This window comes from Apis dorsata, unplaced genomic scaffold, assembly GCF_000469605.1.
Source record: "Apis dorsata unplaced genomic scaffold, Apis dorsata 1.3 scaffold_468, whole genome shotgun sequence".
NCBI lineage: Eukaryota > Metazoa > Arthropoda > Insecta > Hymenoptera > Apidae > Apis > Apis dorsata.
Window position 1 is genome coordinate 282,613 of NW_006263707.1, and position 12,010 is coordinate 294,622.

Genomic DNA, 12,010 nt, shown 5'->3' on the forward strand with positions numbered 1-12,010 from the left:
AATTCAAAAGAATAATATTAATAAAATTAAGAAATGCTTCTCTTTCTTTCATAAGCATAAGTAATAATTAAAGAATAATAGATAGAATAATAATTTGTTTAATTGAAAATGCAAAAAGAAATAAGTAAGTAAAAATCACATTTGTATTATTTTAGTGCAATTATTTCAATTTCCAAAACCCATGTATTTTTGATAAAAATTCATTTAAGAAATAAATTTATATAATTTAATAATCAACGATTTCTGCAACTTCTACTTTAGTAATATTTAGTAATATGATACTATAATACATTACTATAATAATTGTATATACATTTCGCAAGGATATTTTATATATATAACTTTTTTTGTATACATAACCTTTTTTTTTAAATATATAATAATAAATTAATAGTGCAAATTTTAATTTCATGGCATAAAAATTATATTGTTAGAAAATTGTGAAATGAATATCATGAAGTTAGAAGTCTTTCATGAAAATCAGACATCGTGTTGCATCAACCAATCATCTTTCCAATGTTCATAATAGTCGATATAGAAGTTTTCTTCTATGAATATTTAGCTATATCAAATATGTCACAGTGGCTCCATAAAAAAATTCAATAAATTAAAGTGATGAGTTAAATTATATTAGATTTCTTATTTATTCATTTGTTATATTTATATTTGAAGTTATAATTTTTAACACAAAATCGATAAATTCCGCGCTTGCGTATGTCACAATTACGTATCTCATACTTAGTGTTTTGTGAACATAAAAAGTGAACTACAAAAATAGTGTCATTTATCAAACTTATTATTTTAATATCAAAATAAATTCATAATGAAATCAGACGTCATGAATCTAGTTAGACAAAATTTCCATGAAGAATGTGAAAAAGCTATTAATGATCAAATAAATTTTGAATTACATGCTAGTTACATCTATCTGTCTATGGTTAGTCGACGTATTGATTAAATAACTATTTCTAACATTAATGTATTTTAGCAATATTTCATTAATATCTAAGCAGTATTATTTAAATAAAAGAAAGAAGGAAAACATTTTATTTTCTATATTGTTATTTTTCCCATAAATGTTTTCTGTATTTTAGTATTACATTATTGCTATTTCTTTTCTTAGGCATATTATTTCGATAGAAGCGACGTAGCTTTGCCAGGTCTTTATACATACTTTAAGAAAGCTTCAGACGAGGAAAAAGAACATGCCATGAAGTTTATGACATATCAAAACAAAAGAGGTGGCAGAATTACTTTGAAACCTATTCAAGAACCGCCAAGAGATGATTGGGATAGCGCTCTTGTCGCTATGACGGAAGCATTGAAATTAGAAAGACTAGTTAATCAGGTATGTAGTATCTACATATAAAAATAAATTTTAATTTCAAAAATTATAAAAATCATAATTTTAAATAAAATAATATAAAAATAATAATAATATATTTTTATGTTTAACTTCTATGGAATATTTTCAATTATATATATAATTCTCTTTTTTTTTTTTTTTTTTTTATATTTTAATAATTTAATTAATATGTATTTGATATATATATATATATATTTTTTTTTTTAAATTGTTACATTCTTTATAGATTTTTAATAATTGTTTCATTAATTGGGGGTGTAACTCAGTGGTAGAGTGTCCGCTTCGCATGCGGAAAGTCCTGGGTTCAAATCCCAGCTCCTCCAAGAAATCTTTTTAATTTTTTTTTCATTATTTTTTTTCAATAATTATTTATTAATATAAATATTTCAAAATAGCAATTTTTTTAGTATATAAATATTTTCATATATGTTTTAATGCTTTCAGAGTCTTCTTGATATGCACGCAATAGCATCACAACACAATGATTCAAATTTTGTAGATTTTCTTGAAACTGAATATTTAAAAGAGCAAGTAGATTCTATAAGTGAACTTGCTCATCACGTTACAAAATTAGAAAGAGTTGGCGATGGTCTAGGAGTATATATTTTCGATCAGGAGCTTAGAGAATAAAATATTTTAAAAAGTAACAAAAAAAAAAAAAAAAATAAAATAAAATAAAATAAAATAAAAAAAAAATGAAAAAATTAACGTATATGTAAACAAGGTCGTAAAAAAATAAACTATTAAATCTATAGTAATGAGTAAAGCATTATATAAAAATGTAAAATATAATAAAAAAGATAAAGAATATTTAATTTATAACAATTAAGTATATAAAATTGAAAAAATTGTTAGTTTCTGCGTTAAACTAATAAATATATTTATTACTTTAATAACAAATATTGGAAAATATTAATTTCAATTCATGAATCTTTAAAAATGTAAAAAAATGTGATAAATATTGTAATGTATTGCACAGCATAATGCTAATCTGCTAATAAAGCTTAGTAATTCTGAATATATCGTTTTGATTTTTGTTATCAAATTTAACATTTGATAATATATTAACAATAAAACATTTATTATATGATATTGAAAATAAATTGCGAATCGATTATTATGACACAAAATGAAAACTATTGAAAAAATGAAAACTTCTTAAAGAATAATTTTTATTATTAGCAATGCTATTTATCAAAAATATAAATGCAAATTTTTAATTGAAAATAAAATATGTTAAAATTATCCAGTGATAGAAAAATTTTTAATAATGCTCTTAATTTTAATTCATGTATTCAACAATTATTTAAAAGGAGTAAGTTTCTAATTTATGGATAAAAAATGTAATATCGAATGTAGTTCGAAAAAATACGTAATATTTTTTTGAAAAAGAAGGAAAATTTGTAAGGAAATAAATGTAAACCAAAAATATTTTTGTCGAAATTTTTAACTACATTTTGTATGGATGAAACGTCAAAATTTTTTGTATTAACAAATCAAGTAAAATGCCAGCTAATTTAAATTTATAAAGAATAATTTTAATTTATAAATAATTAATATTAATTAATAAATAATTAATATTTTATAAAGAAACTAAAGCCATATTAAATAATCAAATAAATATCGAATTAAAAGCTTTCTATTATTATTTGTCCATAAAGTAAAATTAATTAATAGTTAATAATATTTTAATTAATAAATAATTTTTTTAATACTTTTTTGATGTAGATTATTTATTTTTTATAAACTGCATATTTTGAATGTGCAGATGTAACTTTACTGGTGAATCGTATGAATCATTTTTTATTCAAATGTATGTTCATGAAGAATATGAACACACTCTTGTAAATTAAAAGTTTGTAAATTATATCAAATTATACGGAAGACATATAAATTTATTTCCGATACAGCCTTCTAATAATCAAGATTGGAAATGCTCATTATATGCTTTTAAAGTAAATTATTTTTAAAAAAATTATTTTTTATGATATATAATATTATATAATTTTCAAAATATTTTTATTGAATTTATTTAGATAGATTGGATTTTGAAATAGAAGTAAGTAAAAAATTCCATACCTATAAATAGTAATAGTTGTAACAAAAAAATATGGTGATTTAAATGCAAGCAATTATATTATTATTAGTTTTATGGAAAATCAAATGAAATAATAGTATTAATAAAATAAGAAATAAGAAGATTTATAATTATTTTACCTGATATTGATAATCAAGAATTGGCGCATTTTTTGTTTAATAAAGAGTTATTTGACATCATATTGCGCCAAAATATAACATTCTTCGTTTAAAGTTGCGACTAAACAAAGAATAGGAGAAGTAATAGTATTTCTTTTTTTTATATTGTTATGAAATTAACAAATTATTGAAATTATAATTATTTTATTAATGTATATTATAATAGTTAATATGTATCTATTTATATTTGTTTAAACTAAAAATATATATAGATCAATTAAATTATTATTAAAAAAAAGCAAAAAAAGACTAATAAAATGTTGATAATAATATATTTTTTTAATATTATATTTAAAGAATTTAATTGATAAAAAATAATATCACACACATAGTAACAAACATTAATAAAACATAATAAAAAGGATATTAAGCTTTCTTTTTTGCAAAAATTTAAATTCTATTTTCAACAATCTTCAATAAATAAAGCTACATTTCTATTTAAATAAGAACATTATCAGTAGCAAACTAATGAAATTCTTGAAAATGATATTAAAATAACAATTTTTGATTGATTTACTACAGAATCAAAATCTTAATGTTTAATGTTTAAACATATTATATAAGATTTCTGAATTAATTAATAAATGACATAAAAGTATAAGTACGATCAAAAATTAATTATCTCATTTTCCAAGAGAGCAATCGTTTATCTAGTTTAGGAACACATTAAATCACTGAATACCAGTCGTCTCATGTCATGTGTTGAAAACGACTTAGCATGGCGGAAGTATTGCATGCATATAGTCGTGAGAATAAAACTGCAATAAAAACGAAAGTTGTGGTGTATAAATTTTTTTTCATTTAAATTTGAAATAATATTTGAATTTATTTAAATTTTTAATTTGTTATATAAAAGAATTTCAAACGTGGAATTATCCACAATAAAGTGCTGTGCGTGTAATCAGTAAAAATTACAATTATTGGTAATACGTAATTAACCCTATTTTTCATGAAACAGTATTCGTTTTTTATCATTACGAATGAACGTGATTAATTATTCATGGTTCAAGAATGGCTAGCGATTTGTCAAGTGAGTGTACAGAAGCAATTGGTGTGTTAGACGAGAAAGAAGAAGGTGAAATATCTTTGGAAGATGTAAGTTCTTCCGAAGAAGGACATATAAATTATGGATATGGTTCTAAAACATCTCAATGTTCGAACTGTTTGTCAACTCAACACAATGCAACGTGGTGTACTGTTCCGGCCAAGTTCTACCCTCCTAAAGGCACTAATAGAAGAGGTAAATTAAATAATACAGCTTTTTATATTGTTTTTAAATGTTAAAATTATGAAAAATATTATTTATGATGTTTAGATTATTATATATTCAATCTGATATTAATAAATATTTTAAATTTAATTTATAAAAAATAATAGACAATATAAAAGCTGTATAACATTTTTATATTATTTTGCATTTTTTATTTTATTATAGTAAATAACATTTTATAAAAAAAACCTTACTTTCTTTTTATTTATATACTTTATTTATTATTTTTTTAATACATTTTATATTTATATTATATATTTATATTATATATTTATATGAATATAAAAATATACCTTTATTTGATAACATTAAATCTTTTGACACTTAATGTATTATCATTCTCGACATATCATGTTCTAATCAAGTAGAAGTTGACCTTATTCCACAAGATGCAGTCCAGGGAAAAGAAAATCGTCATCAAATAAAAGAATCAGGATGTATTGGAACAAAACATACAACTTCTACACTTCAAGAAAAAAATGATGATCTTGTGCCTATTTCAAGTGATAGTGATATGGAAATTGTTGGTCTTGCCGATAATTCTAAACAAATTACAATACATTCCTCTGCAAAAAGTAGAATGAAGAAAAAAAGAAAAAAGAAAAGAAATCATGTATCTTCAACATCATTAGATGATTTAGTTTCTTCATCTACTGTGGATATATCTATAAAAGAATGTATTAATACAATAAAACATGATGTGACCAAAAATAATTCTAGATCGCATCACAGAGAAATAAGTCCTATTCACAGAAGTAATAGATCTAAAGTAATTCCAAGATCACCTCCAAAAAGACATAGATCTCTTATAAAACCAAGATCTCCTTTTAGAAGATCAAAATCTCCAATTATTCGTACTAGATCACCAACAATAAGAAGATCTCCAAGAAGACTTAAATCTCCTAAAAGATCACCATACAAATCCTCAACAAAAACAATGCCTAGAAAAACATCACATATTGAATTAATGTCATCTCGTAATTATGTTGATACACATAAATTACTTAAAAAAGTCAGACAATTAGGTTCAATAGGAACTCATTCATTAGAAGAAACTTTGAACAAAAATAAAGAACATGCATCTTCATTGAAAGAAAAATTAACAAATATGATGAAAGGTGTTTCTGACAATAATATTGATTTAACAAATTCTTCAAAAGAAAAAACTATTATAAATGTGAATAAGAAAGAGTCTAATGATATCGATGATGAAGAAGATTTAGCATTATTAAGGCAGAAAGCCCTTGAGACAAAACAAAATAAATCAAACAAACAGAATGATGTATCAAAGACTGAAACTTCAAAACATGTAAGTGCAAATATAAATGATGATCAAGATGAAGAAGATTTAGAATTAAGAATGATTGCACTTCGTTCTGCTGTATTAAAGAAACATCAAAATAGAATCCAAAAAGGTATAAAATCAGGAAAATATAAAAAATCTGATACATTTCGCAGTGAAAGCCCATTTACTCAAAGCTTTTTAGATAGTATTCCTATACCTGGAGAAGAATTATTAAATTTTGCATCACCACCGCATAGTCCTCTTCCTATAAATGAAAATAATCATACAGAAGATATGGAATTAGATACAGATGTTGAAAGAGAAAAAGAAAAATTACCATATTCTCCAACAGATAAAATTACTGCCAATATACCTATGGATACAGAATTGCTAGGTATTCAACCATCTGATGTATCTTTCATTACTGTTAATGAAGCAAATAATAGTCCAAATTTTAATACATCTGTGACATCTAGTCAAGATGATCAAAAATCTTATCAAGGAAAAATCATTGAAAATCAAAGTTATTTACCAAATATTGTATATTATACACCATCACAAAATTCATTGTGTGTTACGAATACAAATGTGCAATATTTACCAACTGATTTATCAGAAACTTCTAAACCAGATTTTATGAAAATACATAATTCTCATTTAAATATATCTCCTTATGAAAATATATGTATTGCTAAAAATAATAATAATACTTCTGAAGCTTTAGATATTAATTCAAGTCAAGAAATGCCTTATTCTCCAACTGATACTCCTATATATGATCCTGATTTATCACATGCTCTTCCACAAACTCTTGGTGCATTGACTATCTCAAATTCTTCCTTAGTTTCTTTAGAATCATATATTTCTAATACACATGGAAGTAATGAACAACATAATCATATATCAACAGATCAGCATATACAACCTACAAAAGACGTAAGTAATGAAAATGAACATTTAAATAAAACAGAAGTACTTTCGTTAGAGCCAGTTGCTAATTTTACTACAACTTCTCTTATGGAAACTCTATCGCCAAGTAGTTCAATGATAACAATTGATGATCTTCCTGAAATTGAAGCAGACATACATTTAACTGATACTGTTAGAAACTTAAAAACAGAATACATTCCAAATGATTTATCAAACAATATTGATGAAAAAATAGTAGAACCACTTTATATGAAGGGCTTACCAGATGTGACTAAAGATACAAATAAAATACCAACATTAATTAATAGAACACTTGTTCCAGCACCAATTTTGAAAACAAATAAACAGTTGCAATTACCTTTACCTACTAAAAAGAATATAACCCAACAAGAACCAACATTCAAAAGTGCAGAAATGCAACCAGTTGTTCTTCATGAAGAAACTAGTACAAAGACAAATGCTTCTTTTAAACCAATAAAATTAACATCTTTTCTACAAAAATCTCATTCTGTTTTAACAATACCAACTGCATTTCATGATTCTTTACATGAAGATTTAATTAATGAAACATCTGCAGATAAATCATCTCATACTTCATTGATAGAAACTAATCCTAATGTAACTTTGGTACAAAATAATACAATTATAACAAATTCAGAAAAAACTAGTGATATTAAAAGCCCAACACCAAAAAAAAAGAAACTTTCAAAAAAAGGATTAAAAAAAAGAAGTACAGGTTCAGCCTTGATTGCGAAAAATCATAATACAACATGTATAAAAAGTGATAATGTAAATATTGTAGATAAACATGAGTCACAGCAAGTTCTTTATACAGATAATAAACAAGATCAAAAAGAAATTCAAATAGAAATGGATCAAACAGATAATATTGATGTATCTATGTCAGAAACATCCAAAAATATTATTATAGAAAAAAATAATATTTCTTCAGAAAGTAATGAAAAAGACATACAAAATAATGATAATTCAGTGAATGATATATCAGAACAAATAAAAGGTACAGAAGATAGAAGACAAAGTCTTGATGAAGATGAAGAGGCATTAAGAGCAATTTTATTAGCTTCTTTGCCAAAACGAACAAAAATTACTAACAATGGCTCCAATTCAGATACAATATCTACTGCATCTACTACATTAAATCAAGTACTTGTAAATCAAACTGTATCAAATATTGTATTACCCACAGCTAACTTATCAATTCCACATGTAAATTTATATGGTTCTGAAAATGATAAAAATCAATCAAATTCTGGAGAAAAAATAAATAATATCATACAAAAAGATTTATCTGTTGATAATAATAAAACTTTAAATATAACAACTTTGGGAAGGAAAAGATCAATCAATATAACAAAAGGTCCACAGAGAAAACTTATAAAAAGAATTTCAATTCCTGCAAGTACAAAAGTTGTAAATAATGCAAAAAAATACCAAAATACAATGATTCAAAAGAGATTAAATTTACAAAAATCTACTCTTTATAACAAACAAAAAATAACAGAAAATAAAATTTTATCTAAAGTACAATCTAATGATAGCAAATGGTCTGCTAATTCAAAGGCATTGTCTGATACACAACGAATTGTTATAAATTTAGAGTCTGATACAGAAAGTGATTCTGAATCTGAACGACAAAAAAATATAACTGTTTCTTCAGTTCATTCTGTTATAACAGAAAAACATCAACCAACAATAAACTCTACAACAGAATTTGAAAAAAATTTAGATCAATTTTTACGTGCAGTGCGAAGGAAACAAGAATCTATGGCAGCTGCAAGACCAACTTCAATATCACAAACACCTAAAAAAGATACAGTATTAACAACAAAATCAGAAAAATTAAATTCATCCAACAATCTTCATACACCATTGGTAAGAATACTATGACAAAATATTTTTATCATGTATAAAATATTTACTTTTATATTTTTGCAGGCTGTTCGTCATTTGCCCGTATCTCAGCAAGAAGAATATCGTCGCTTAAAACAACAAATTTTAGAACGTGAAAAATTAAAATTGCATAAAACTATGGAAAATAATAGCTTAATAAAAAATAAAAATATGGAAATATTTTCAAAATCCACACTATCCAATAGTCAAAATAAAGAATTATGTATAAAAATAAATCAAATATCTACGAAAAGTCAAAATATAAATACACAACAATTAAACAAAGAAAATTGTTCTAAAAATTTAATAGATTCAATAAAAAATACAGCTATATCAACAAATAATGTTCAATCATGTAGTAAAACGTGTAATGTTGTTGATAAACGAGAAAATACAAATCCGAATCAAACAAAATTGTTATCAAGATCAACGACAAATAATGATGTTTGTGTATCCATTGAGAACAATCCAAATAATATTAGAAACAAAGTAGTTGAAAATTCTGTACAATCGACAAGTACACGAAAAATTTTTGAAATGCCTGCGCAGAAAATTGAAATGAAAACAAGGATTTCACCTGGTCTAAAAATTTTATCTATAGATGAAGTAAATCAGAAATATGTACAAATACAAGTAAAAAATGATACAAATGAACGAGTAGTAACAATAAATGACAAAGTGTCCTTAAATAATAAAGCAGTAATTAATCGAAATGAAAATATTTCTGGATATAAAGATAATAATAATAAAAATACATGTGATCATGATATAAATAACATGCTTTCTACGAATAATATTATATCTAATGATAATAATGCAGTAGACTCAGATGCATCAACAGTTATCTTGTCAGAAAGACATCAAGATAGGAAAGAAAATCTTGATACATCTGAATCTACGATTTCACTTTCACAACATCAAGAGGATTTATCATCGATTTCAAATGCGGAAAATAGTCATTTTCTATTTATTCAAAATAATATATCATCAAAGGATACAAAAAGTATAGAGGAAAATTGGGACGAAATTAAAAAAGATGTTAAAACAGAATTAAATACTCTTATTAATCTATCACGTGCAGAACAAGAACAACATTTAATAGATACTGAAGAAAAATTAGTTATGAAACGGTAAATAATTTTTCAATTATAGTTTATATCTATATAATATCTATATATATAATATATAATTGGCTTTTAATAATTTCTTTATTTTGATAAAATAGCTATACAATCTTAGATGATTTAGCGGAAATGTCAAGTAATCTTCGTCAGTGGCATATGGAACGAGATTTACAAACAAATTTAGTTGCTGAAGTGAAAAAACTTAGAGAACAGTTAAAAGTTGCTGAAGAAAGATTACAAGTACAACGTAATCGTATTAATAATATAGGTCCAAGAGTAGTAGCAGCACATGAAAAAGTTAACGCAGGTCGGCAAGAATGCTTTAAACTTGCAACTATTTGTTCAACTTTAGGAAGTAGGATTATGGGAAAAGAGTACAAGTAATATTCATATAATTATTTTCATTAATTGTTAAATTATTAATTATAAATATTTTTAAATTATTGATATTTTCTTTAGAGTACCTGAAGCTGGAGCACAACTTTTAGATAATAGATTAAAAGAAGTAGCTAATCATACGCGGCAACTTTCTCGAAAAAAAGTACCATCTATTGATATTTCCGATATGTACGAATTATCGAGATTGGAAGAAGAAACTGTATCTACTACATGTACAGAAATTTCGCAAAATAAATCTCTGTTATTAGAAGAAAATATTGATAGAAGTATCTTAAATGAAGATCAATCAAGAATAAAATCAAGCGATATTGAAAAAAACATACAAATAGAAGAACAAATAGAAGACATTACAATAAATAAAAATAAAACAGATAAGGAAACGGATATAATATTAAATATTTCCACTCTAAATTTTGATGAAAGATGTATATCTAAACAAAATGATATTGAGCAAAAAATATTTGAAGAAACAAATTTAACTAATAATAATACAACTACCACTAATATTCTTAAACCAGAAGATATTCAAAAACTGGATAATAATATGTCAGAAAATAATATAATAAGGCCTACAATTTTAAAACCTGATACTAAGAAGAGGAATTCTACAAAATTCGAAGGAGAGCTTCAGAGAAAAAAAACACTTTTATCTTATGAATCAATATTAACACACTTTAAAATACCAAGGTGGGTTTTGCTCTCTAAATATTTTAATAATTTTAATATATCTGTTTGTAAATAACATAACTTAAATAAAATAACATAAACTTTTTTTAATTTATATTACAAAAATTTTGAGCATTTTTTTGTTGTTTTTATCATTCTTAACCAGGAACACGAATCCCAATGGTGTCCTTTGTCCATACGAACTGATGGGAACATGCAGTGATGGAGATTGTCAATTTATTCATCAAACAGAGAGTCAAACCAAGTAGCATTTAGCTACCAAAGTGGCATTATTAAGTTATACGTAAGGTGGTTTTAATCTTTAAACATAAGATTCACACAGGACATTATGAAATAAAAATCAAGATTTTTAAAGTGATCATACTTTTTTATAATAAATATTAATTTTTAAATTAGAAAAGTTTTATTGCGAATAAATGTTATCATTTTTATAATTGCAGGTACTACTATTTCTGAGGAAGCAATATCCCATATAGATGGAAGAATCCTGTTAACAAGCAGAAGTAACACCTGAAGATGGTAAGTTATCTTCATCACGGCAGGAGTTTGTGCACAAATTAAAGTAGCCATTTTATTACATAAAAATTATAAATTTTAAAAAAAACAAAATTTTTAATACTGTGCTATTTCAAGCTTCTATTCTAATGAAAGTTTAAAGAAGATTTGCTGCAAGTGTTTATTTTTTACATATGTAAAAAGTGTCATATAAACTGCAAATAATTAGTGTGATTAATGTAAAAAAAAAAAAAAAAAAAAAAAAAAAAAAAAAAAAAAAAAAAAAA

At 24.1% G+C, this 12,010-nt stretch overlaps 2 protein-coding genes and 1 non-coding gene across 5 annotated transcripts; all 3 read left to right on the forward strand.

Annotated features, from left to right (window-relative positions):
* Positions 1–603: 603 nt before the first annotated feature.
* Positions 604–2,060, forward strand: LOC102673820 (soma ferritin). Its single transcript, XM_006619999.2, has 3 exons — positions 604–937; positions 1,124–1,348; positions 1,811–2,060. Exons 1-3 carry the CDS (start codon positions 824–826, stop codon positions 1,994–1,996), a joined length of 525 nt encoding a protein of 174 aa, XP_006620062.1. The 5' UTR covers positions 604–823; the 3' UTR covers positions 1,997–2,060.
* On the forward strand, positions 1,618–1,689 carry Trnaa-cgc. Its single transcript has one exon. It is a non-coding gene; the product is annotated as a tRNA-Ala (tRNA).
* A 2,235-nt stretch (positions 2,061–4,295) lies between the features above and the next one.
* LOC102674227 (uncharacterized protein MAL13P1.304-like) lies at positions 4,296–12,010 on the forward strand. Of its 3 annotated transcripts, none has more exons than XM_006620003.2 (7): positions 4,296–4,862; positions 5,282–9,000; positions 9,064–10,148; positions 10,244–10,522; positions 10,602–11,228; positions 11,374–11,511; positions 11,669–12,010. In XM_006620003.2, exons 1-6 carry the CDS (start codon positions 4,634–4,636, stop codon positions 11,474–11,476), a joined length of 6,042 nt encoding a protein of 2,013 aa, XP_006620066.1. In that variant the 5' UTR covers positions 4,296–4,633; the 3' UTR covers positions 11,477–11,511; positions 11,669–12,010. The 3 variants fall into 3 exon arrangements, 2 of the variants coding, with proteins under 2 accessions (XP_006620066.1, XP_006620065.1); XR_422395.2 differs by having other exon boundaries at positions 4,297–4,862; positions 5,261–9,000; positions 11,374–11,582; XM_006620002.2 differs by having other exon boundaries at positions 4,297–4,862; positions 5,261–9,000.